The sequence below is a fragment of the Diceros bicornis genome, chromosome 41 (genome assembly GCF_020826845.1).
Source record: "Diceros bicornis minor isolate mBicDic1 chromosome 41, mDicBic1.mat.cur, whole genome shotgun sequence".
Lineage (NCBI taxonomy): Eukaryota > Metazoa > Chordata > Mammalia > Perissodactyla > Rhinocerotidae > Diceros > Diceros bicornis.
The window spans coordinates 1,654,192-1,682,001 of NC_080780.1; the positions used below are offsets into that span (position 1 = coordinate 1,654,192).

Sequence of the window (27,810 nt, forward strand, 5' to 3'; positions counted from 1 at the left end):
ACCCAATCTCTATCAAAATTCTAACAGCCTTTTTTTGCAGAAGTGGAAAAGCCAATCTTTAAATTTACAGTCATGCACTGCATAATGACATTTTGGTCAATGACAGACTGCATATACAATGGTGGTCCCATAAGATTAGTAACATAGAGCCTAGGTGTGTAGTAGGCTATACCATCTAGGTTTGTGTAAGTACACTCTATGATGTTTGCACAACAACAAAATTGCCTAATGATGCATTTCTCAGAATGTGTCCCCGTCGTTGAGTGACACATGACTGTATATGAAATTGCAAGGGACCCTGAATAGCCAAAACCACCTTGAAAAAGAAAAAAATTGGAGAACCCACACTTCTGGATTTCAAAACTTACTACAAAGCTACAATAATCCAAACAGTGTGGTACTGGCAGAAAGATAGAAACAGACCAATGGGATAGAATTGAGAGTCCAGAAATAAACTCAACATAGATGGCCAACTGATTTTCCAAAAGGGTGCCAAGTCCATTCAATAGGGAAAGAATCATCTCTTCAACAGACAGTGGTGGGACAACTGGAGTTCCACATGCAAAAAGGTGAAGTTGGACCCCTACTGCACATCACATACAAAAATTAACTGAAAATGGATAAAAAAACCTAAATATAAAATCTAAAACCATAAAATTCTTAGAAGAAACATAAGGGTAAATCTTCATGATCTCAGATTTGGTAATGGATTCTTAGCTATGATATGAGCAATAACAACAAACATGGATAAAATGGACTTTATCAAAATTAAAAACTTTTGTTCATCAAAGAAAATTATAAAGGGAAAAGACCACCTATGGAACAGGAGAAAATATTTGCAAATCATATATCTGATAAGGGCTTAATATCCAGAATATATAAAGAACTCCTCCACCTCAACAACGAGACAAACAACCCAATTCAAAAATAGGCAAAGGGGGCCGGCCCCATGGCTTAGCGGTTAAGTGCGTGCGCTCCACTACTGGCGGCCCGGGTTCGGATCCCGGGCGCACACCGACACACCGCTTCTCTGGCCATGCTGAGGCCACGTCCCACATACAGCAACTAGAAGGATGTACAGCTATGACATACTACTATCTACTGGGGCTTTGGGGGAAAAAAATAAATAAAATTTAAAAAAAAATAGGCGAAGGACTTGAATAGACTTTTCTCCAAAGAAGATATAGAAATGGCCAATGAGCACATGAAAAGATGTTCAACATCATTAGTCATTAGGGAAATGCATATCAAGACAACAATGAGATCACCTCACATATACTAGAATGGCTATAACAAAATTTAAAGAGAAAATAAGAAGCATTGACAATGATGTGCAGAAATTGGAACCCTCCTGCATTGCTGATGGGAATGTAAACTGGTGTGGCTGCTAAGAAACAGTTTAGCACTGCCTCAAAAAGCTAGACATATAATTACCATATAACCAACCAATTCCACTTCTAGCTATATACACGGAAGAATTATAAACAAGTACTCAACGGATACTTGTAAGCCAATGCTCATTGTAGTATTAGTGATAATAGTCAAAAGGTGGAAACAATTCAAATGTCCATCAACTGAGGAATGCATAGAGAAGGTGTGGTATATCCACACAATGGAATATTATTAAGCCACAAAAAGGAAATTCTGACATATGCTACAACATGGATGAACCTTGAAACCATTATGCTAAGTGAAATAAGAGAGTCATAAAAGGACAAATACTGTATTCCACTTATACGTGGTACCTAGAGTCATCAAATTTTTTTTTTTTTCTTTCCCCCAAAGCCCCAGTAGATAGTTGAATGTCACAGCTGCACATCCTTCTAGTTGCTGTATGTGGGACACGGCCTCAGCATGGCCGGAGAAGCGGTGCGTCGGTGCGCGACCGGCATCCAACCCAGGCCGCCAGCAGCAGAGCGCGTGCACTTAACCGCTAAGCCACGGGGCCGGCCCTAGAGTCATCAAATTTATAGAGACATAAAGTATAATAGAAGTTACCAAGGGAGATGGGAGGGGCAGGGGAATGGGAAGTTATCACTTCATGATTACAGAATTTCTGTTTGGAGTAGTGAGAAAGCTTCAGAAATATAGCAGTGATGGTTGCAAAACATTGTGAATGTAATTAATGCCACTGAATTGTACACTTTAAAATAGTTAAAATGACAATTTTTTCTTATATATATTTTACCACAATAAAAAATGAGAAAACAAATACTGAACTTTGTTCCTTGGTTCCTTAACTTTCTCCCAGTCTCCAGATCCTTATCCCACACATCAGCCCGACTTCCTTCTCACAAGCACTTATATGCTCTACTTAAAAAAAAGAAAAACAAGGGGGCTGTCATAGTGGTTAAGTTTGGTGTGCTCTGCTTGGGCAGCCCAGGTTCACGTGTTCAGATCCCAGGAGCAGACCTACACCACTCATCAAGCCATGCTGTGGCAGTGACCCACATACAAAATGGAGGAGGATGGGCACAGAAGTTAGCTCAAGGCAAAAAGAGGAACATTGGCAACAGGTGTTAGCTCAGGGCTAATCTTCCTCACCAAAAAAAGAAAGAAAGAAAGAAAGAAAAACAAAAAACACCTCTTACTCTGGCTTTCCCATTTAGAAATTTAAAAAGTGCTCTAAGTCTGTATCACACTTGTGAGTGGGCAGCATAGTCCTCAGTCTGATTTCCCGCCCACATTCAGGTATTTGTGTCCTCCACAGAGCCATCATGGTCAGATCTCTATGGTCCAATCGCTGCCCCTCATCACCCCAGTATCCTCTGCAGTGCCACATGACACAGTTCTTGTCTTCAAGTTGTTGGGAATATACACAGAACAACTCAAGACGATGTGGAACAGCGGTTCCCTAATGTCAGTCATTTAGATGCCACCTCCCCATACTCATGTCTAGTTGATACAGTCTTTAAGTGGAACCATTTATTACAAAAGAAAACTACCATTACCGTAAATAGAAAAACCAGTACCACCTGCCATAAATATCAAAGATAAACTATCACAAATCAGGAAGACAACGCAGTTTCAGTTCTAGCTTTATATTATTGCCCACCCAAAGTTTTGAGCCTAACGTCTGACCTCTCTTTGTCAAAAAGGTAAAGAAGGAAAGGAGCGGAGTTAAACACACATTAGCAAGAAATGCGGCTTTCTGCTTGCTGTAATGAAGACTGAAGAACCGCAAAGGACTAACTTTATCAGTATGTGATTCACTACAATTTACCTTATTTCGTCACTTCTGAGATACAATTGTTTTTCACATTGTGAAATAGGGCTGTATCTTACGATCGAGGTGTGCTAGTAACACCATCTTTTCCTTCTCAGCAGTAAATAAAACATCATAAAGCCTAAGGCCATTTGTATCCAATGAAGCGGCACGATACACCGTCCACGCGCCAGCCGAAGGCCTCGGCGTCCCACAGCGATCCCGCTGCCCACCTGGGAAACCCTCGTGTCCACGACGGCTCCACACACACTCGGGATACACTGAGGCCCGCGCCGGGCTCCTGGTTCTCACTGCCCCCGCCCACCGCAGGGCACGGCGCGGCGCCCGGAGCGCGCAGCGCTGACCAAGGTTCCTTTCTGTTCAGCGACACGGATGATGTCGGCTCAGTCCTCCCTCAGAGGGCTTCCGACAGCCCACTGGAGAAGACACACCAGCCACTCACAAACCCCACTTCCAGAGCCGGCACACAGGTCGCCGCGCCGCGACTCAGCCCACCACCGGGCCGCAGCCTCTGCGTCGGCTCAGCAGTCACAACCGGCGCAGCGGGCGACGCCGGCGCGCTTCTGTGACGCCGCGGCCCCGCCCAGAAGGGCGGGACTTCTCCCCCTGGGGCGGGGCTGCGTGCTGACGCCACACGCCGGGGCGGAGCCGAGAGTTTGGTGCCCTGGAGTGGGGTGTCGGCGCCTTATTCGGGTGGAGCTGAGCTGGAGACAGGTAAGCGAGCGCTGCCGCCGGGCCTGGCCCGGTGTGGGAGACTCCGCACTCATCGGGTAGGGGGCAGGGGTCGCGGCAGGGGGCGAGCCCGTTGCGCCTCGTTGTCGCTGGCGCCGCGGTGACAGGGAGTGAAGCTGGATGGAGCGGGGCTGATGAGGGAGGTGGGCGGGACGGAGCCTGACGGACAGGCGTGGCAGCCAATGGCGCGGCGGGCGTCGCTGGGCGGGCGGAGATTGGCGGGTGCGGGCGCGCTCGGAGGCCGCTCAGGGCGCGGAGCGGCACGCCATTGGCTCTGGCGGGTGCGGGGCGGGCCGCGCGGCGGATGTGAGGGAACGGGCGCCTCCGCCAGGGTGACCCCCAAGGTCGAGGAGGCGTCACGTGGGAGCCGACTGGCCGTGTCCTCTGTCCGTCCGGACGACGGAAGGATGGCGCGCCCTTGAAGCGGTCGCGGGCTTTGGGCCGTCCTCCCACCCCAGAGCGCAGTGCAGGTCAGCTCCTGTCCTGGCCGTCACTGCAGCACTCCCTCGTACTCAGTACCCCACCATACCCATCCTTCTCCCTGCATTCCTGGGGTGCCCTCTTGAGTAGCAGAGAACTCCGCAGTACCCACCGTACTCAGTACCCCCACCGTACGCATCTTCTCCCTGCCTGCTCCTGGGCTGATGCCCTTGAGGAGCGGAATACCCTGAAGTACCCACGGTATTCAGTACCCCACCGTACCCATCCTTCTCCCTGCACCCCTGGGGTGAGCCCTCGAGGAGCAGATTATTCCGCAGCACCCACTGTACTTAGTAACCCATTCTGCTCAGTACCCCCACCTGACTCATCCTTATTCCTGCGCTCCTTGGGATGACACCCTTTATAAGCGTGCTTACCCCTGCAGTACCGCACCATACTCATCCTTCTTCTGGAGGTTTGGTAGCGCATGTTGAGATGAAGCGCATTTTCTGGAAGAACACGGTAGCCATATACCTTTTCTCTTTCTCAAAGCTACCTGACGTAAGTGTTGTGCACTGAGGTGTGCACTGAGACTTCGTAGAAAAGTGGTGGCAAGGCACTGAGTAGACAAGAACCTGCTGTCTCTGCCCTTCACCCAGCACACAGGAGAGGTGACCCTGAGGCCCAAGGTGTGAGCTCTGTATTGGGGTTTCTCTGTGCCTTGTTCTGCAGTCCTGTACTTGGAAACAGGGACTGGAGGCTCCTCTTCCAAGTACACGGCTCTGAGCAGCTTTAGGATAACTGCTCTGGGATGAAGGCTTGTTTGCACTGTGGCATGAGGTGCCAGTCAAACCACAGTTTTTTCTGCAGACCTGCCCCATGTGAAAATATTTAATACTATTCTAGCTTTGTAAATTAGCTGAGAACTGGATCTTGGAAAGTTGGAGAAAGACCAGAGTATCCTCATTGTTTTTTTGAGAGCACTTTGCACATTTCAATTACTTTTTTTTCCTTAACAGCTTTATTGACGTATAATTCATGTACTATACAATTCAGTCATTTAAAGTATACAATTAAGTGGTTTGTAGTGTATTCAAAGCTATGCAACCATCACCACAATTCAGTTACTTTTAAAGATAACTTTAATTTCAGAAACATGAATTTCTTTCGGTTTCATTTTAATTTGAATGAGCAGTTTATTAAATACCAAATATTTACTGTGTTTATTATAGGCATATCACATATACATATATGTATACGTATATGCTTATTGGATCTGCTTTTAACCGATCTCACTACTCATTACCCCGTTTGAAAAAAATACTGTACCATCTACTTTTTAAATTTTTAGATAGTTTTTACTTTGAGATAATTGTACAATTACTGAGAAATTTATACGTATGATTCTATTGTATGCAGTTATAACAAATAGTACAGAGAGATCCCAGTGTCCCTTTACCCAATTTCCCCAAATGATAACATTGTGCAAAAACTATAGTAGATATCACAACCAGATGTTGACATTGATAACAGTCAAGATACAGAACATTTCCATCACCACTAGGATCACTCCTGTTGCCTTTTTATAGCCACACCGCTTCCCTTCTGCCTCCAACTCCTCAGCTCCTGGCAAACACTAATCTCTTCTCTATTTCTATAATTTTGGCATGTCAAGAATGTTATATAAAGAGACACACACAATATGTGACCCTTGGGATTGGCTTTTTCCACTCACCTTAATTCTCTGAAGATGCATGCGGGTTGGTGCCTCTATCAGTAGTTTGTTCCTTTTTATGCCTCCAGGCTACAGACGTACCACAGTGAATTTAACTGTTCATCCACTGAAGGACATCTGGGTTGTTTTCATTCTTTGGCTGTTATGAATAAGGCTACTATAAACATTCATATACAGGTTTTTATGTGAACAGAAGTTTTCATTTCTCTGGGATAAATGCTCAGGAGTGCAATCACTAGGTCATATGGTGGTTGCATGTTTAGTTGTTTAAGAAATAGCCAAACTGTTTTCTAGAGTGACTGTACCACTTTACATTCCCGTCAGTAATGTATTTGTGATCCATTTTCTCTACATCCTTGCCAGCATTTGAGGATGTTACTATTTTTTGTTTTATGCATTGTAATAGATGTGTAGTGATGTCTAATAGTGATCTTAATTTGCATTTCCCTGATGGCTAGTGATATTGAGCATCTTTTCATGTGCTTAGTTGCTGTCTGTATGTCCTTTTAGGTGAAACGCCTGTTCATATCTTTTGCTCATTTTGTAATTGGATCGTTTGCTTTTTTTTAATGTTGAATTTTGAGATTTCCTTATATATTATAGTCCTTTGTTGGATATGAGGTTTGCAAATATTTTCTCCTAGTCTATGGCTTATCTTTTCATCTTCTTAACAGGATCCTTTGCAGAGCACAAGTTTTTAATTTTGATGAAGTTCAGTTTATCAGTTTTGTCTCTTATGGATTGTGCTTTTGGTGTCAAGTTTAAGAACTCTTTGCTTAGCTCTAGTTCCTAAAAATTTTCTCTCTTTTTCTAAAAGTTTCATAGTTTTGTGTTTACATTTAAATCTGTGATCCATTTTGAGTTAATTTCTGTGTAAGGTGTGAAGTCTAGTTTGAGTGGGTTTTTTGTTGTTCTCGTTGTTTTGGCCTATGGATATCCAGCCAACACCATTTGTTGAAAAGACTATTCTTCCTCCATTGAATTGCTTTGCACTTTTGTCAAAAGTCGGTTGTGCTTGTGGGGGTCTGTTTCAGAGTTCTGTTCTGTTCCATTGGTCTGTTTGTCTATCTCACTATCAATACCACACAGTCTTGATAACTGAAGCTACCTAATAAGTCTTGAAATCAGGTAGCTTGATTTGTCCCACTTTATTCTTGTTTTTCAGAATTACTTTAGCTAATCTAGTTCATTTGCTTTCCCATATAAATTTTTAGAATACTCTTACCTTTATCTACAAAAAACCTTACTGAGATTTTGATACGAATTGTCTTATATCTGTATATCAATTTGGACATAGTCAACATCTTTAATGTGTTCAATCTTCCAATCTATGAACACAGCATGTCTCTCCATTTATTTAGATTTTTTATTTCTTTCATCAGCATTTTGTACTGTCCAGCATACAAGTCTTGCACATTTTGTTAGACTTACACTAAGTATTTCTTTTTTTAAAATTTTGGTTTTTGTGTGTTCGTTGATAGTATATAGAAATACAATTGATTGTTGTGTATGTTCATCTTCTGTTGTATGACCCTGCTGAATTCGCTTATTAGTTCTATGAATGTTTTTGTAGATTCATTGATGTTTTGTATATAGACAATCATGTCATCTGCAAATAGGAGTAGTTTTATTTCTTATTCTCTGATCTGTGTGCCTTTTAGTTCCTTTTTCTAGCTTTATTGCGCTAGCTAAAACTCTCAGTACTATGTTGAATAGTAGGGATGAGAGTGGACATCCTTGCATTGCTCCCAGTTTTAGAAAGAAGCATTCAGTCTTTTACTATTAGGTATAATGTTAGCTGTAGGCTTTTGTGGATGCTCTACATCAAGTTGAAATTCCCCTCTATTCCTAGTTTTCTGACAGTTTTTATCATGAATGTGTGTTGAATTTTGTCAAGTGCTTTATCTGCATATGTTGATATGATCATGTGATTTTTCTTCTCTAGCCTGTCAGTATGGTAGATTACTTTGGGGTTTTTTTGGGGTTTTTTTGTGTGTGTAAGGAAGATCAGCCCTGAGCTAACATCCAATGCCAATCCTCCTCTTTTTTTGCTGAGGAAGATTGGCCCTGGGCTAACATCCATGCCCATCTTCCTCTACTTTATGTGGGACGCTGCCACAGCATGGCTTGACAAGCAGTGCGTTGGTGCACGCCTGTGGTCCAAACCTGCGAACCCTCGGACCACTGAAGCAGAGCACGCGTACTTAACCACTGTGCGACTGGGCTGGCCCCAATTACATTGTTTTTTGGATATCAAACCAGCCTTGCATCTCTGGAATAAACGCCACTAGGTCATGGTGTGTAATTGTATTTATATATAGCTTAATTCTATTCACTGTATTGTGTTAAGATTTTTTTTGTACCAGTATTCAGGAGGAATATTAGTTTAAAGCTTTTTTTTTTTTTTTTTTTTTTTTTGTAATGTCCTTGTTTGGGTTTGGTTTCAGGGAAATATTAGCTTCATAAAATGAATTGATAAGTATCCTCTCTTCTTGTATTTCCTGAAAGAGATTGTGTAGAATTGGAGTTAATGTTTAAACATTTGGTAGGATTCCGCAGTGAAACCATCTAGGCCTGAAAATTACTTTTTTAGGAGCTTTTTAATTACACATTAATTTTCTTTAATAGTTGTAGGGTTTTAAAATTACCTATTTCAAGTTGGGTGAGTTGTGGTAGTGTGTACTTTTGTTGAGTTCCTCTATATCCTTGCTGATCTTATGTCTAGCTTCTATCTCTTGTTGAAAGAGGGGTGTTGAAGTCACCAACTATAATTATGGGTTTGTCTTTTTCTCCTTTCACTTTTATTTGATTCACGTATTTTGCACTTATGTGGTTTGGTGTGTACACATTTAGGATTGTATTATCTTCTTGGTGGATTGACCTTTTATTGTTATGTAATGTCTCTGTCTCTGGTGATTTTTGTTGTTCTGATATCTACTTTATCTGGTAATAATATAGCCCCTGATGAATGTTTGCATGGTATATAATTTTTCATCCTTTTACTTTCAACCTTCTTATATCATTATATTTGAAGTGAGTTTCATGTACACAAGCATATAGTTGGATCCTGTTGTTTTATCTACTCAGCCAATATCTGTCTTCTAATTGGTGTATTTAGATCATTTACATTTAATGAAATTATTGATATGTTAGGACTTAAATTTGCCATTTTATTCTTTATGTTTTGTTTTTTGTTTCTGTGCTTTCTTTTTCCTGACTTCTTGTGGGTTACTTGAACACATCTTAAAATTCCACTTTTACTTGTATATAGTGTTTTTGAGTAAATCTCTTTGTATAGCTTTTTTATGTACATAACTTGTCACAGTCTACTGGTGTCATCATTTTATCAGTGTGAGTAAAGTGTAGAAACATATCTCTGTTTACATCACTGTACCCTCCTCCATTTAAAATTGTGTTAAATATTTCCTCTCTATATATTTAGAACCACATCAGACATGTTGTAATTTTTGCTTCATCCATTACACATAGTTTAGAAGACTCAAGAGGAGAAGGAAATTATATTTACCTATATATTATTCTTTCCATTGTTCTTTCTTCCTTCATGATGTTGCAGAATTCCCTTTTTTATCATTTCTGTTTGGAGGATTTCCTTTAGCCATTCATTTAGGGTACGTTTTCTGGCAGTAAATTCTCTAAGTTTTTCTTCATCTGAGAATGTCTCGATTCCCCTTTCATTCCTGAAGGGTATTTTCACTGGATATAGAATTCTGGGTTGACAGTTATTTTCCTTCAGCACTTGAAAAGTGTTGTGCCAGTTTCTCCTGGTCTGCATGGTTTCTGGCCAGAAATATGCTCTTCAAATTGTTTGCAGTTTTCAAAAGTTTGTTTATGATGTGTCTTGGAGTGGATTTCTTTGGGTTTATTCTGTTTGGGTTTCTCTTGGCTTCTTGAATCTGTAGGTTTATGTCTTTTGTCAGATTTGGGAAGTTTTTAGCCATTATTTCTTCTAATACTTTTTTGGCCCCTCCTCCTTTCTTCTCCTAAGATTCTGATGACATTCGTGTTCATCAATAGAACTTTTGTTATAGTCCTGCATGTCCCTGAGGCCCTGTTCATTTTTTTTTTTTTTTTCCAGTCTGTTTTCTCTGTTGTTCAGATTGGGTATTTCTTCTGTTCTGTCTTGATGTTCACTGAGTTTCTTCTGTCCTTTCCATTCTGTGGTTTAACCCATCAAGTTTTTTATTTTGGTTACTGTATTTTCCAGTTCTGAAATTTCCATTTGGTTCTTCTTTTTTTTTTTTTCCCTTTTTCTCCCCAAAGCCCCAGTAGACAGTTGTATGTTATAGTTGCATATCCTGCTAGTTGCTGTATGTGGGATGTGGCCTCAGCATGGCCCGACAAGTGGTGGGTCGGTGCGCGCCCAGGATCTGAACCCAGGCCGCCAGTAGCAGAGCGCACGCACTTAACCACGGGGCCGGCCCCCATTTGGTTCTTCTTTGTGTCTTCTGTTTCTTTGCTGGGGCTTTTTATTTTTCATTGTTTCAAGTGTGTTCATAGTTGCTAATGGAAGCATTTTGATGCTGGCTCCTTTAAAATCTTTACCAGATAATTCTAGCATCTGTGTCATCTTGGTGTTGATGTCTATAGATTGTCTTTTTTTGTTTTGGTTGAGATCATCCTGGTTCTTTATGTGATGAGTGATTTTTAATTGCAACCTGGACATTTTGGGTGCTATGTTTTGAGACTCTGAATTTTATTTAAATGTCTGAGCACAGCAGAACAGGCTTCCTTTGAGACTGCTGGGGGACACGGGGGTGCTGACTAGTGCTGGGCGGAGATGGAATCCTGGCTCCCCACCTGGCCTCCTTGGTATCTGTGGGGAGGGACTCCTTGTTAACTGCCCTGTGGGTGTAAGTTCCCCATTAGGCCTTTGTGATTCCACTTTGCCTGGGAGGGGAGGGGTGCTGCCCTGTTACTGCCTCCTGGCCTCCATTGACATTGTTGGGTGTGGGGCTCATTAGCATTTTGGGGGGGTGGAAGTTCCTGATCTCCTCTGACACTGCTAGATGGGATGGGGGGTGGGAGTGGGCCACAGTGTTTTCTGTGGGGCTGGCTGCAGTAGAGTGGTTATTGGCTTAAAATGTTCTGTCTTGCTAGGCAGCCCCATTCCTGGTCCTCTGGCCAGGGAGAGCAAGCTTTTATTGCAGCTTTTTTTGGTCAACATTAGTTGGCATTTCTAGCTTGTCAGCTTCTTCAGCACTTAGTCTGGGCTATATGAAGCAAAAAGAAAACTGAGAACTCAATGTTGTGTCTTTTTGTGCCCAAGGTCCCTTCCCAGTCTGTCTCCTCCTCTCCACCTTTAAGGGTCTTATGTTTTGTTTTGTTTTAAATGTAATGTCTTATGTTTTTAGCTACTTTTAGTGGGAAACAGAAGTCCTGTATGTGCTTTTAAATTTTTTAATAAATATTGACAGTTGGCCCTGCTTTCCATAAAGATTTAATAATTTATACTCTAATCAGTACCTGTTTACCTACACCCTAGAGCACCACAGTCAGGGCACCTCCAGTCACACAGTTTGGGTCTGGACGAGGACAGACAAGCCTTCAGACCCATGCACTGAAGGGTGTTCCGGGTTCTAACTTTGGAGGTGGAAGTCCCTCCTAGTGATGTGGTCAGCTACTCACTCCTAATTAACTTGTGTGTAGGTTTACCTTGGCAACTTCAGCTTTTTAAGAGATATTATTAGTTGGTCTTTTTTTCCTGGTAAGTTTTAATTCTTTAGTCATAGAAACACTTCTAACGTGTCCGAGGTACTTTCATGTTTGTATCATAATTACAAAAAACTTTGTGAGGGAGCAGGAGTGATTGCTCCCTTTGCTTTACAGTGAAGGAAACTGAACGCAGATCAAGTGACATATTTAAGGCTCATACAGCAAGGTAGAATCACGCTGCCTGTCTGCCCTGCAGGCTCAACCATTGTTTCCATCTAGTAATGGCAAAATACTTTTGCAGTTTTAAAGTAATCCTCACTACATCCGTCTTCCTCAGCTTATGCTTGTTGAGACGTCACAAGTAAAAGACGTTGAACTCTATGAGAGTCTCAGCCAGTAAGGGAGAAGTGATATTTGTGCTCTCTCTTTACATATGTTCTTTGTATCACTGCTAAAACTACAAAAATTGCAGGCATGGAGTAACAGCCATAGGTATGTAGCAAGCATCGTCTTCTTGATTCATCATAAGAATCTTAATGAGTCAGAAACCAAAAAAAAAAAGAAAATGGAAAATATTTTCAAGATGCATTGTTGTTCTTTTAAAATGGTTGTCAGGCAACACACATGGGTAACAATCACTTAGTGATGCTTGCTCTTTTCCCTCAAATACTCATTTCCTGAGAAGCTGTACCCAGGCTGTTTTTGCTAGACACTGCTGCTTTAATTACTCCTCTGCCTAGCCAACGTGACGTTGGGTGTCAGGAGTCAGGTTATTTCCCCATTCTCTATATGGGACGGTGGCCTTGGGTAAGTTGTGTGCTGTTTGACTGGGGAAGGTCCCAACACAGATCAAGTCGTATTTGATTACAGCATGTAGTTTCCTAAGGGCAGAGCACCGAACCCTTAAAAACAAATTTTGCTTTGGTTTTTGCTTTTTCTTTTAATGTTGTTTTTCTTAAATGTATAGGTTTATACTTGCATCTTGAAATTAATAGGTTACAGTTTTATTTTGTATACTTTATTGGTATTGACAGGTTCACTTACGTTTTTTCTTTGACATATTCTTTTTTAAAACAATTTTATTGAGAAGTAATTCATACACCATACAATTCACCTATTTAAGTTGTACAGTTGAATGTTCTTCAGTATATTAGAAGGTTGTACAACCGTCAGCATAATCTAGTTTTAGATCATTTTCATCCCCCTAAAAAAAAAACCCATACCCATTAGTAGTCATGACTTATCCCTGCCTCCCTCTGCCTCCAGGCCTAGGCAACCTCCCATGGACTTTCTGTCTGTATAGATTTGCCTTTTCTGAACATTTCATATAAATGAAGTCATACAATATGTTGCTTTTTTTGTGAATGACTTTTTTTTCACTTAATATTTCAAATAAGGTTTATTTGTATTGCAGCATGTATCAGTATTTCATTCCTTTTTATTGCCTAATACTGTTACATTCTACAGCCATACTGCATTGTGTATACTCATTAATCAGTTGATGGGCATTTGAGTTGTTTCCACTTTTTGGCTAGTATGAGTAATACTGCTGTGAACATTTGTGTACAAGTGTTTGTGTGGACATATGTTTTCATTTCTCTTAGTTTATGCCTAGGAGTGGAATTGCTGAGTCATATGGGAACTCTATGTTTAACTTTTTGAGGAACTGCCAAACTGCTTTCCAAAGTGGCTGCACCACCTTACTTCTTACCAGAATTGTATGAGGCTTCCAATTTCTCCAGGTCCTCTCCAACACTTATTTTCTCTGATTGTATCTAGTCTAGTGGCGTGAAGTGGTATCTTGTTGTGGTTTTGATTTGCATTTCCCTAATGACTAAGGATGTTGAGCATCTTTTAACGTGCTTATTGGCCATTTGTGTGTCTTCTTTGGAGAAATGTCTGTTCATGTCCTTTGCCTATTTTTTTGATGGGGTTATTTTCCTTTTTTTATTGAGTTATAAGAGTTCTTTATATATTCTGTGCACAAGTCCGTTATCAGTTATAAGATTTGCAAATATTTACTCTGATTATGTTTTCTTTTTTTGATGGTGTCCTTTGAAGCACAAAAGTTTTTATTTTGATGAAGTCCAATTTATCTATTTTTTTCTTTTGTTGTTTGTACTTTTGGTGTTCTAACCAAGAATCCTTTACCTGACTCAAGGCCATGAAGATTTACTCCATTTTAACTTGGAAGTTATAAAACTTCTATGAGTCTGATAGTCTTAGCTATTACATTTAGATCTTTGATCCACTTTTATTTAATTTTGTATATGGCGTGAGGTAGGGGTCCAACTTCATTCTTTTACATGTGGAACTCTAGTTGTCCCAGCACCATCTGTTGAAAAGACTATTCTTTCCCCCACTGAATTCTTTTGTTACTCTTGTCAAATAGGAATATTCTTCCAAACCAAAAATCAGAACAGTTGGACGTTTTGGACAACTCAAAGCGTTCATGAAAGTGTTTGAACAATTAAATGTCTCTACCAAATGATGCGCTTTTCTTAAAGTTAACTCTGGAATTGGAAGGATGGTCCATCAGATTGTGGACAGAGAACAGCTGTTTCTGGTCATCCCTGGATGGAAGCAGGATGTTGAGCCATCTGCTGAAGAGCAGCTTTTCTGATGAGTCATCTTAAAGGAAGTTTGAAAATTGCTAGCTATCCTGGTAACTGTGCTGGGCAGCACTGAGCCGTTTGTCAGATTCAGTGACTGCAAATAGCTGGATAACATGGCTTATTTACAGTATCATATTGGAGGACTGCTTTGGGAAGAACAGATGAAATGAGCAGTTTTGTGGTTGTTAGTGTAGTGCCTTTTAATTGGGTATTTCAGCAACTGAATAATGACAGACAGTTAATGGAGGTGATACTGCTGTGTTTGTTCTAAGAGAAAAACCCAACTCAGAGGCAATTGAGTGTTTCAAGCTGCCTAGATAATAGTGACATTGGAGGGAAAAAAGGAGCATTTTCCTTTGGACCTGAATAATAATAAATAAAAATTAGCATTGACAGCAGCAGTGTTAGTATTTTCACTGTAATGTCCTTGACGGCTGTTTGTCTGCCTTAAATTTATTAGTGGAAAAAATTGGGGCATAGTTGGAAGTAGGAAGAACTGCTGAAGTAACTTAGAACTTTTGACTTCTAAGGTGAAAAAAACACACGGGTTACAGTTGCATTCTAAAGCTATATCCGAAATATATTGTTTGTCTATCTTTAATTTTTAGAAAGCAAGTTTTTGTTTGTTGTTTAGTTTGTTTTTAAAGCACTTGTTCTGCTTTTCTCTTTTGCTGACCTGTCTTTTCCAAGCAGCACAGCAAGCCAGATGCTGTCTCCATCAGTGTCCCTTACGAGTATTCCGATCATATTTGGGCCAAGAGGTAAAGTTCTTATCAACAGTGTAGAGGATAGTTTGTGCAACACTTATTTCTGGGTGATTCTCAGCATGTTTCAGAGCTTGAATTTCCTTCGGGTAGGTTGGAGGTGGGGTGTAATTCCAACTTTACAGCCAGGGCACTTGCTTTGAGGCATATTCAGGAGCCTGCAGCTCGTATCCCTGGGCAAAGGGCTATGGTGAGCCCTGCGCCCTGCCCTGAGGCACCCCCCCTCCCTGAGCCCCTTTTGCTGTGACTGGAAGGTGCCTCTGGGCCGCTGGGATTCTTGGGAGGAGAACAGCAGCCCAGTGTCCTTGTTCCTTCCTGACAAGGTCCCTGCCCAGGGGTATGCTGGATTCTTAGATGTGGTTGGAAGTGGTTCAAGACCCTCTGGGAGGGCCGGCCCCGTGGCTTAGCGGTTAAGTGTGCGCGCTCCGCTGCTGGTGGCCCGGGTTCGGATCCCAGGCACGCACCGACGCACCGTTTCTCCAGCCATTCTGAGGCCGCATCCCACATACAGCAACTAGAAGGATGTGCAGCTGTGATGTACAACTATCTACTGGGGCTTTGGGGGAAAAAAATAAATAAATAAAATTTAAAAAAAGAAAAAAAAAGACCCTCTGGGAACAGTTTATAAACTCTTTCGTGGTCTGCATCTGCCTCTTTTATAAAATGGCTGGTTTTAATAGAGAGTTATACACTAGTTTTAGGAAAACTTCAGCCATCAAGCGCAAGGTCCATTCAAATCAGAAGCAGATAAGTAGATCCATCCCACCTCCCTTCCTCCTCGAGCCTGGGCCCCGCCCCAGTCCAGTCCAGGCTGTCCTTCCCTCTCGCCCTGGTCTCTCCCTCCCTCTCCAGCTTATGGATGCCATCAACAGGGACTTTGCTCCTGATGGGGCTTAGATCCTGGCTCTGCTGTTAATGGCCCTGTGTGTGACCTTGGGGGAAACTTAAAAGAAACTGAAACTCAGAAAGGTGATGTATAAAATGAAAGAGCTAGTGCCTGCCTTCTCAGGAGTCTGTGGGGCTCATGAAGAGTCCTAACATGTCAAGTTGCTGACCCTAGAGTGGCCCAAGGCAAGAAGAGTTTTCTTTAATGATCACTGTAAGTACATTCCTTTTGAACCTTTGGAAAGCCCGCTCACTCCTTTGTCAGAGCTCCTCCAGCTCAGCAGTGCTTAGGAAACGTGGTGTCAGGACCCTGCAGCCCTGTCTAGCATCAGACAGTTCTTGCTCTTCTTCTGTGGTCTCTCACACTTTTCCATCTCTTTGTCTTTCTTCCTACCGTCTCTTCTGTTTAGAATGTCTGCTCTTTTCTCTCCCTTTCACAGCTAAATCCTTCTTGCCCTCCCAGGCCCAACCTGAAAACCGCAGCCTTCCCAAACCTTTCCTGGGCTCCTCCTCCCTCCACCCTGGAAAGAGCAAGTCCTCCCATGGAGTTTGGTTGGCATTTTCTGTGCCTCTCAAGCACTCAGTGCTTTCTCTGTAACGTTTTTTTATTTATTTTTTTCTTTTCTGCTCAAAGATAAATTGTTTGAGGGTGAGCAAAATATTTTCCCAATTTCTCTGTATTCTCTAGAATACCGTTAGTCCTGCAGGTGCTCTGCAGTTTCCACATAGATTAGAAAATATCTTTCTTATTTTGCAATTAATCCTAATCTAATGCTTAATTAATTAAACTTTGTTGCCTTTTCTATAATTGTTTTACACAGTATGTAAACTTAAAGAATTCACGTTTATCATTATATAGTAAGTTGTATCTTATCCCTCAAACTAGTTTTAAACTTGTAGGTGAAGACCATAAGCTCTGCAGCCGTGCTCCCACCTCCACATGTTGAGCATGGGTCCGGTACGTAGATGGTTGGTTTGGGTTGACTGCTTTCGCCCTGTCATGCTCTCTGAACACAGACTGGGCACTGAAGCAGGGCACACTGCCACAAATGCCTTTACAGAGTCTGTCTCCTCCAGCCAGAGTCTGCAAGGTTTTTTTCCAGTAGGCTTATCTGCTAAAATGCTCTTTCTAACTTTTCTTTTTTTCTTGTGCAGGCAGTCGTGCGTGCCTTCAGGACAAGAATGTTTCACTTAAGGACTTGTGCTGCTAAGTTGAGGCCGTTGACGGCTTCCCAGACTGTGAAGACATTTTCACAAAACAGACCAGCAGCAGCTAGGACGTTTGGGCAGATTCGGAGCTATACTGCCCCCGTTGCTGCAGAGCCCTTCCTCAGCGGGACTAGTTCGAACTATGTGGAGGAAATGTACTATGCTTGGTTGGAAAACCCAAAAAGTGTACACAAGGTAAGGCTCGTAGGAGCAGGTGTCTTCGTGTGTTTGATGTCTTGGCCTATTATTGGCTGGCCGTCCAGGTAAGTGCTTGTGTCTCAAGGAGCCTTCGGGACGGAAGGCAGGCAGACAGGCTACTGGAAGCCCTACCAACCCGAGTTCTCCGTGTCAGCCCAGCTTGGCTGTCAGCCATGGCCCAACAGGAACTGCCTTCTCTGAAGGGACGTCCCCTCTCGGTTGACGTGCAGCTTGCTCGAGACCTTCCTCCACGGAACAGACAACATGTTTAACCCACAAGGATACAAAGAAGCCCTGGCACCACTTGCAGGATCTCACCAAAGCTGTTGTAGGCTGGAGACACTGAAGAAAGGAAGCGAATGGAAAGAATGACCCTGCAGGACGCTCCTCCATCCCACTGTCTTAAGAACACCTTAAAGGGGCTGGCCCGGTGGCCTAGCGGTTAAGTTCGTGCATTCTGCTTTGGCAGCCCAGGGTTCACGGGTTCAGATCCTGGGCAGGGACCTACTCACCGCTCATCAAGCCGTGCTGAGGTGGCGTCCCACATAGAAGAACTAGTAGGACCTACAACTAGGATACACAACTATGTACTGGGGCTTTGGGGAGAAAAAAGAAAAAGAGGAAGATTGGCAACAGATGTTAGCGCAGGGCCAATCTTCCTCAAAAAAGAAAAAAAAGACTCCTTAAAATCATCTCATGTAATTTCTGTATAAATACATTTTAGATGAGTATGCTCCATGTTTTTCTCCTGTATTTGAATGTAAATTCTGGGAAGGCTTCCTTCTAATTTCTCTGTTACATGTAAGGCACTTCCTTATCAGAGCCTCTCTTTTCATGCATTTGCTTGATATAGGGCATGGCTAGTGGCAGAATTTCTTGGTAGTGTTTTGGCCAGTGATATTTGTGGGTTTTGATAACCATTTCTTGGTTTCTAGGTCAGGCAGCGGGCCCAGTGCAGGAGCTGGAGGCTGGGTCCCCAAGTTGCTCAGGCTCCTTGTGTCCTGTTTGCGGGGCGTGGGGAGATTTGAAGGAGGCAATATGTGTGAGGTACTCAGTGTCTGCACAGAAGTGCCCAATGGAGGCTGACAGTCGTCACTGTTGATTTGGCCTTTTTTTTGCTCTTGAATCTTGGGGTCTTATCATCAAAAGGCTACCTGCTTCTTTTGGACCCCTGAGAATCAGCTTTACCCTGATGTGTTAGTGACATTTAAGATTAGAGACATTGGTGTGACTGCTGGAGCCACCAGCCCTATTTCATCAGGAATGTCACTGTGTCACAATGCCACACACAATGTTGCGTCTGAACCTCATCTCAGCAAAGGAGGGCATCTAGCTGGATCCTTCCCTGTTTCTGTGGCAACCTGGAAGCCATCTTGCTCCCTGAGCAAGGTGAAACCTGGTTTCCTGTGAGAGGAGATCTGGGGACTGCCCAGAAAGAAGTGCCCTGTGAAAATGGCCTTGCCTGTGATGGTGGATGTTAGAGGTTTCTGAAGACAGTAGCTGCATGGTTATCTCTAGAATAAACTTAGCCCAGAGGTTTTGGAATCACACTGTCATCTCGTGCCCAGGCCTGTCCCTTGCCTGCCTTTTCCAAAACATACCTCTTTGTGGAATCAATCAAGTCTTCTTAAGTTATATTTGGTTTTAGAGAGAATAGCACCTGAGAGAGCACGCCTTGTTGTACGCAGGGTACCAGAGATCTCGGCTCAGGACATCTGTGCGTGAAGCCTGGCATCGTGGGATTGGGTGGGTGAAGAAGCACACTGTGGCTCTGTGGTGCAGAGCTCTGGAAAGTGGGGCTGAAGGGGTGAAGCTCCTGCTGTGGAAGCTTTTTGAAGAGATTTTTTATGGGGGTGTAATAGACCAGGTATAAATGGTGCCGATTTTCCTTGAAAAGTTTTTTTTTCCGTTCCTTAGATTTATTACTATTATCATTATTGTTATTTGTATTATGACTATTATTATTGCTTCTTTTTTTTTTTATTAAGACTTATTCTTTAGAGCAGTTTTAGGTTCACAGCAAAATTGAGGGGAGGTACAGAGATTGTCCATATACCTCCTGCCCCACACATGCAGTCTCCCCACCATCAACATCCCCCACCAGATGGTACGTTTGTTTTAACTGATGAACCTACGTTGACATGTCATTGTTACCCAAAGCCCATAGTTGACATAGGGTCAGCTCTTGGTGTTGTACATTCTGTGGTTTTGGACAAGTGTATGATGACATGTATCACCATTATAGTATCCTACAGAGTATTTTCACTGCCCTAAAAATCCTCTGTGCTCTGTGCTCTGCCTATTCTTTTTTTTTTTTTTTTTTTTTGTGAGAAAGACTAGCCCTGAGCTAACATCCATTGCCATTCCTCCTCTTTTTGCTGAGGAAGATTGGCCCTGGGCTAACATGCGTGCCCATCTTTCTCTACTTTATGTGGGATACCACCACAGTGTGGCTTGACAAGTGGTGCGTGGGTCTGCACCCGGGATCCGAACCTGTGAACCCCGGGCCGCCAAAGCAGAGGGCGTGAACTTAACCACTACGCCACCGAGCTGGCCCCCCTCTGCTTATTCTTGAAAAGTATTTTTACCACATGGTGTCAAGGAAGGTAGCACATGATGGCTGGGAGGCACTCAGAGGTTCTTGGGCTGGGTTGGGGTGGTCACAGTGTCATTTGTCCTGTGGGTGGGACAGCACAATGAAAGGTCTACTGACAGGCACAGATGCAGTCTGCTGGGGAAGAATCCAGGGTGAAGATCGGGTCCTTGGGCTCTGGGGGTCATAGCGAGCACCTCATTGAGAAATTCTGTGAGGGGTATGCGTGGAGAATCTCAAAAAGGGGCATTTCAGTTTAATAAGAGATTGCATACAGGTTGGCATCTCTGAGCCAGATTTTATGCACTGGTTTCTGTTGCCCGGATTCTCCAGGGGACACCACGTCTTCTAGAGGGAGAGGGACAGGATGATGTAAATCAGTGGACTTAGATCAGTCCCCCTCCTCTGCCATCCCAGGAAAGTGGAATTGATCCCCTTTCCAAGTTGAAGTAGGCCTAATACCTGACGTATGCTTGTTTTTCGAGGGACACAATCCAGAGGTTTCATCAGATTTTCAAAGGCATTTGTGACCCACGAAAGGCCTTAGAAATAGTTGACTTAAGAATGCTTCATTTATGCTCTTGTTTTAGAGCAAATAGTTTAGGTAGAAATAATAAATTAGATTTTAAGAATTAGATTGATCATCATCTCCTATTTCTGCATCAGATAAGGCATGTTGAGCTTCTGGTTCTGAGGGCTGATGCTGTCATCCTTCTCTCCCCTCCTTTTGCAGAGAGCTTATGGAGAACTGCTAGGACTGAACTTCTTCATATCTGGCAGACACAGAACAAATTTAGCATCTCCCCCTCCATGCCTTCTGCACTCTGCTTTCATATTATTACTTTTTAAACTTTTTATGATATTTTCAAACATGCAGTAGAGAGAAGAGTCTTAAAGGAACCTCCCTGAGGAGACCCATCACCGAACTTCAGCAGGTCTCCACAGTTTGCCAGTCTAAGTATCTATTCCTTTCCTCACTCACTTTTCTTGTTGTTGGTTTGTTTTGGGTGGGGGCCCACTGGAGTAATTTAAGGCCAATCCCAGACCTGACTCATTTCTGCCATAACTGTACTGATGTCAGGCTCCAACTAACAAGGGAGTGTGTTCTTAACCACACCCAACAAAACTAACAAGATAATTCTGTATTATAATCTTAGTCTATATTCAGCTATTTGTGATTGTCTTAAAGCTGCCTTTCACATTTGGCCTTACAATTTACAGCTGGTTGTTATATCCCTCTTTTTAAAGAAAACTTATTTTTAAATGTTTAATTGTGAAAACTGTGCTTGTGGTAAAGTAATTGAGCAGTTCAGAGCTGCAAGCCCTTGAGTGCTCTGGGTGCCTCTGCGTCCTTGCCTACTGCCCAGTTAACTGGTTGGCTCAGGGTCTTCCTCTGCACCCTGTCTTGCCATCCCTCTCCTCCTCTTAATTCCATAGTATGGTCCTCCTAGACCATAGTCTCTTCCAGTCTGGTCTCTGCACTCTAGTCTGAAACACCTTGTCAAGTGCAGCTCACTACTTGACCCCATTAGGAACCTTCAGCCAGAGCTTGTTCTGTCAGCATACAAAGCCCTCCCTCAGGGTCTCAGCCATGTTGGGGACAAGTTAGATGGCAGCATCTTATTTTCATTTACACCTTAAAAGCATTTAGGATCAAAGCTAGATTGCCCTTGTTAGTGTTTAAAACAAACAATTAATTGAAAACTGCTGAGCCCTTGCCAGGCTGCATTTGTAGAGTGGAGGCAGGTGCCCACCCACAGGCGTAGCTTGGTGTCAGCCCTGCCGGGGAGGATGCAGGGTTGGTCCCAGTGCTGGAGCTGGTGGAAGAGCCCTCCGTCCTCCTCTGCCCCGCAGTGCCCTCTGCCGTGGTCGTTGGGCTTTCCACAGCCGTCCTCAGTGCCTCGGAGCTCACTTCCCCTGCCTGGGCCTTCTGAGTGACTTCTGCCCACCTCCTAAAGCCTGTCTTCCTCTTGTTAACCGAGTCCATTTCTTCTCATACCTCCTTTGGGCCAGCTCCTAAGTGTAATAAACAGCTGTCTGGTCCCGCGTGGCCGCTGCAGGAGCACCCTGTGCAGCACTCGAGGTGGAGATCCCAGACTCTCAGTCCCCCCTTGTGGAGCTTGACCACGCTGCCCTTCTGGCCCAGGCAGTTCTGCTTTTTCCTTTTATGCTATGAAACAGAATCCTGTTATTTTCTGTAAATGAAGCAGATAAGTGGAGGAAAAACAGACGCGCAACCTCCCCAGTACAGGGTGACACGTGCGTTTTCACTCTGCAGCTTTGAAACTGCCGTGGCTGCAGTTTGCCCCAGTTCTGTGCTAGCCTTAGGGGGGAAGAAACATACGTATATTTAAGCCCACGGTATACTTATTGGGATTTCAATGATCAAGGCTGTTAAAACAGCATTCTGAAGTTGCCCCTTGATGATACTCAGCTCCCTACATCAGGAGGAATCTCAACCATGGTGACTTGTTATGTTAAATCAACTACACAAGCCGAAAATATCTTCCCTAACTTCAGTACAGTGTTTTACTCTGAAGGGGTTGTGTTCATACAGTTCAGTTAGGGAGATAAAATTAACACCTTTGAAAAGTATAAGAAACATGAAGCAGTGCCTTCACTGTCCTTGCGTAGCAGTTTGCAGCTCGTGACGGTTTTGTTGGAGGACTGTTGAGAGGCTGCCAAGAGATGTGCTATGTGCAGGGCCCTTGAGCACACAGGCCAGTGGGAAATTAGATGAGCGGAACAACAGCTAAGTACAGAGAGAACCAGCCAGCTTCTGAATGGTCAGGAAAGGGAGCCGCCCTGGTGGCGCAAGCAGTTAAGTGCACACACTCTGCTGTGGCAGCCTGGAGTTCGCCGGTTCGAATCCCAGGCTCGCACCGACGCACTGCTTGGCAAGCCATGCTATGGCGGCTGTGGCGGCATCCCATATAAAGTGGAGGAAGATGGGCACAGATGTTAGCCCAGGGCCAGTCTTCCTCAGCAACAAAACAGGAGGATTGGCAGATGTTAGCACAGGGCTGATCTTCCTGACACACACACACACACACACACAAAAATGAATGGTCAGGAAGGAGCCTGACGTTGGACAGGGTGTCTGTGTAAAGACAGAGACACAAGGGCCCAGGAGGGTTCAGGGAGGATTTGGTGGGCACTTTTCAGAAGGTCATGGGGGCCCAGGAGCCAGAGGCAGCAAGTGAACACCAAAAGTTTGGGCTGCCACATAAATGGAGAGGTTCCAAGATCAAGCCAAGGGGCATTTGTTTATTTTGTGAAATGGTGAGAGCGTGGACCCCTCCATGGTTAGAGAGTTTGAGGGCATCAGATAGGGAGCCCTGGCACTGATGGAGAGCTGACTGCACCTGCACCAAGGAGGGTGGGCTTAGCATAAAGGAGGGCTGCACCTTTGGGAGCTTGGGTTTTAAATGATTATCCTTTGTACTGTTGCAAAGGGTTTCTGGACCCAATTCCTGTGTGTTGTGTGCGTGTATGTGCTTCCCCACACTGACAAGCAGTTCTTGGATGCCAGTAGGGGTCTGAGAATTGAACTCAAATCTGACACGATCTATCTAAAGATGGAATCAGATTCCAGACGTAAAGAACTCAGTCCCACAAGATGACCCTCCTCAGCTCAATTAATTTGCTAGAACAGCTCACAGTATGCAGAAAAACCCGTTTACTCACTAGATTTTCGATTTGTGACAAAGGATAGTAAAGGATACTAATCAACAGCCAGATGAAGAGATACATAGGGCGAGGTCCCAAACAAAGGACCTTCTGTCCTCGCAGAGCTCGGGGCCCAGCTTGGTGGCACATGGAAGTGTTCTGGTTCCACAATGTGAGAGCTCTCCGAAAAGGGCTGATGAGCTGTTCCTTTGGGTTTTTACGGAGGCTTCATTACACGGTCATGATTGACTAAGTCATTGGCCATTGGCAATTGATTCACCCTCAAGCCCCCTCTCCCCTCCCTAGAAATTGGGGTGGGACTGCAAGTCCCAGTCCCCTGATCACGCCTGGTTCTGCTAGCAACTAGCCCCCACCCTTGAGTGAGGTCCAAAGTCACCTTATTAACATAACAAAAGGCAACTTTATGGCTCTCTTCACTTAGGAAATTGAAATTCCAAGGGTTTTGGAAGCTGTGAGCCAGGAACTGTGGACTAAGACCATATATATATTTTGGTCATCTTATAAATCACAATATCGCAACTGCATTTTAAGCAAAAATAATTTTTAAAAATGATGTCAGTAATTAAAGGACTGGAGAGAGAGATCAGAATAACCTTAAGGGGAAAGTGGACACCAAGAGTAGAAAAGGAGCCATCCATGGGTGGGTCGTGAGGTTAGGGCCTTCTCTCAAAGTGGTCATGACTTGTAGACCGAGAGTTCTCTCTGAACCTGCAGCAGCGGCTTTGTGAACCTGGGCAGGCGTCCTCTAGGTAGGGCAGTGCACTAGAGCTTGGAGGCCAGGGACGCCAGATGACCAGATGCCCACTGTGGTTCCTCACAACCTCCCTCGAGAGTTGCTGTTCTGAGTCGATGGAACACCCTGTTGGGTACAGACTGCTGGGCAGAGGGCAGTGCTCTCACTTCCTGAAGAATGCCAAAAAGACTGCTTACGAGTGCAGTCATAGGTGTCCTGGATGTAATCTTTTCCTGCAGTGAAAGTCTGGTTTCCGTGAGCGTTTATATAACAAACCGCCCCGAAGCTTGGTGACTTGAAACACCAGCAATGTAGTCTTTCTGATGATCCCCGGCTCTCATGCTGCTGAGGCTCAGCCGGGCTGCAGCTCCAGGAAGGCCCCACTCATGTCTGGCGCTTGGTGCCAGCTGTTCGCCGGGCCCTGCCATCCTCCTGGAGGCCAAACGACCCCCTCACAAGGCCTCAGGGTAGCTCCAGGAGGAGAGGAAAGGCAAGGCAAGGTGAGATGAGGCTGCAGGCGCTGGATGCCAGCCCAGAACTTGCACACTGCCACTGCCACCCCTGGCCTTGGTCAAAGCAGTCTCAGGCCAGCCCAAAGGGCTCAGCTCTGATAGAGGAGCTGCACAGCCACTGCGAGGGGTGTTCGTGCAGGCATGGGAGGACATGTGGTTTCTATATGGTCTGACGGGGCCACCACTTGTAGTCTAGAGCAGAGACCCAGGGAGTATCATTCCACTATCAGCAGATTCCATAGGGTAGAGCTGCGGCAGCTTTTCTTTGCTAATCTTGGGTGTTTATTCACGTTTTACTTGCACACTCATCCAGAGAGAAGAGAGTAGAGGTTGTTTGGAGATGTTCTCTCACCTGGGCTACGCTGCGCTTTAAAAACAATGGCATCACTCTGATCAAGCATAAATTCATTTGGTTTCTAAAACTGAGGAGTGCCCAAGTAGAACCCCCAATTTTAACTGCTTCTGGTACAAACAGTTCTGTGGTGACAAGTCAGGCAGGGCTGCATCCTAGTGCCTTCTAGACTCGGTGGTGGGCAGCACTCTGAGCTGGGCCTTAGCTGGGGACAGTTTGAGAAAGGCCCTGCTAGTGGATGGAGGGGTCTGAAGTCCAGTGCTATGCGTCCTGTGGTGCTGTCTTTTGAGAGCACTTAGCCCTAAAGCTGTGATATTTTGTGAAGGCTCTTGGGGGATGGGCAGTCGACTGCAGGCCTCCCCCACCTGGGCATCCTATTAGGACGTTGGGACAGTCACACACGGTGTTTTCAGGAAAGGCTCCGTGGGTGCAGGTAGGGTGCATCGGGAGAGTTGTAGAGACCTCCCAGCGCAGCCTTTTCGTGTACAGCAGAGACATGAATTGCTCAGTCCCACACCATAGCTGGGCCAGCAAGCACAGTAACCTGGGTGCTTAGGAAATAATGCAGGATTTGCCGGCACACTTTCTAAGCCAGAAGAGCCCCTGTTCAGGGTGGCTAGGAAGACCTGCCACCTCAGAGCAGCACCAGCTCCCTCCAGGGCACCAGGGGGCTCGGGGAGCAGCGCCTGTAGGCCAGCAAGTCACTGGTGTTCTTGGCTGTGGGAGCCACTGCCTGTTAGTTTGACTGAATTAGTCTGAACCAGCCAAACCCTTGTTTCAGGATGGCCATTCATCCATTTTCCTTGGTCACTTGTTGCCCTGAATTTCATGTTTGTAGCAGTTAAAAAGTATTATTGGGGGCCAGCCTGGTGTCATATTGGTTAAGTTCGCATTCTCCACTTTGGCAGCCCGGGATTCGCATGTTTGGATCCCAGGCATGGACCTACACACCACTCATCAAGCCATGCTGTGGCGGTGTCCCACATACAAAATAGAGGAAGATAGGCACAGATGTTAGGTCAGCAACAATCTTTCTCACGCAAAAAGAGGAAGATTGGCAACAGATGATAGCTCAGGGCCAATCTTCCTCACCAAAAAAAAAAAGCGTTGTTAATATCAGAACTTAAATAATACGATTGTCTGTGACAGTGCTGGGGTCTGAGGCCTGGACTGGTGGTCATTAGTTTATCAGCTGTGTGATGGCCTTTGCACCTGGGGTTTGGTCCACTCGAGACGTGGCCAGAAGCTCCCCCACCCATTCCCCGGGGTGGTTTTACATCAGTGTCCTTGTCAGGGCACTGGCAGAGGGGAGTGGTGGCCACCAGGTGATATGTTCCACACCAGGGTGTATACTGCAGGTTGGTGGGGCTCTATTCCACTGCTAAAGTGGAGATGGCAGAGTGGCGAGGAGTGGCATCTGAAGGGGACTTTGGACAAGAGGAAATGGTCCAGTCAGTTCAGAACAACCCAAAATCGTAGAATTCGACAGCTAGAATAAGCATGAGTAGCCCCCAGGTTAAGCTTTGATCATCAGTGTCTTGAAGAAGTACAAGTATACCTGCAGGTGCTTCTTAAAGTGTAAAAAGCTTTGCAGGTATATGGGTGTCCTAAGTAGCCTGTGCTCCCTACTCTTGTTGGCAAAGAATCAGGCACAGAGCGCTGAAGCCACTTCCCTGGCCTCGCCCAGCCCGTGGGAGGCAGGACTGGGGCTGCCGATCCTGTGAGCCGGCGGCAGTCGGGCGCACTGCAGTGGGCGCCGTCATGTGCCTGGCCCTTTTTGCACACACTTGCACTGGCCAGTGTATGCGACACAGTGGGAGCTTTTGAGATGGGCAAAGGGGCACAAGCTGGCATGTTTGCCACCCCTCAAAAGCTGAAACCTCCATGAACCATCTCTGTTGTGAACTTCATAGCCAGGAACTTGACCCTGAGATGCTTGTGATCTGCTGACAATAAACAGGGCAAAGTCTGCTTACCTCATTCCCTGGTGACCAGTCCCACACCCTCCAGGGTCAGCACCTTTTGTGAGGTGAGGTGGCGCCTCTGGACTCTGGACCCTCCAGGTTCCTACAGCTGACGCCCCACCTAGCACCACACCTAGCAGTATGTCTGACACCCTACCTAGCACCACACCTGACATCCCACCTAGCACTGCAGCTGGCAGCACACCTGACATATCATCGGACACCACTCCTGTCAGGCTCTTAGCCCTGTGAAGGAGTCTGAACCCGTCTGACTTTAACTCAGCAAGCGTGGTGAGCACCTACTATGAGCAGAGCACTGGAGTAGCTTCCTTCTGACATGAAAGGAAAAGGGACGTGTCTGCAGCCTCCGAAGAGCTTCCTGTAACTAAGAAGAAGGGCATGGTGACTGTAGGTGAAGTCCACCGGGGTTGTTGAAAGTCTGGGAGGTTTGTGGGGTGCATAGGAGAAGCATTGGCTTTTGAAAACACCTTCATGTACTGCAGTTAATG

General features: G+C 44.7%; 1 protein-coding gene across 6 annotated transcripts in view; it reads left to right on the forward strand.

The window, feature by feature from the left end:
• The window catches only part of OGDH (oxoglutarate dehydrogenase), a 385,968-nt gene that overhangs the window by 299,775 nt on the left and 58,383 nt on the right, over nt 1–27,810 (forward strand). For 2 of the 6 annotated variants that reach the window (XM_058534731.1, XM_058534725.1), the window contains exons 1-2: nt 16,197–16,264; nt 17,206–17,454. In XM_058534731.1, coding sequence (XP_058390714.1) covers nt 16,256–16,264; nt 17,206–17,454 — 258 coding nt within the window. In that variant the 5' untranslated portion in view covers nt 16,197–16,255. Of the gene's footprint in view, nt 1–3,843; nt 3,941–4,362; nt 4,429–16,196; nt 16,265–17,205; nt 17,455–27,810 lie in introns of those variants that run through there. The other 4 variants (XM_058534726.1, XM_058534729.1, XM_058534730.1 and 1 more) reach the window with 4 other exon arrangements.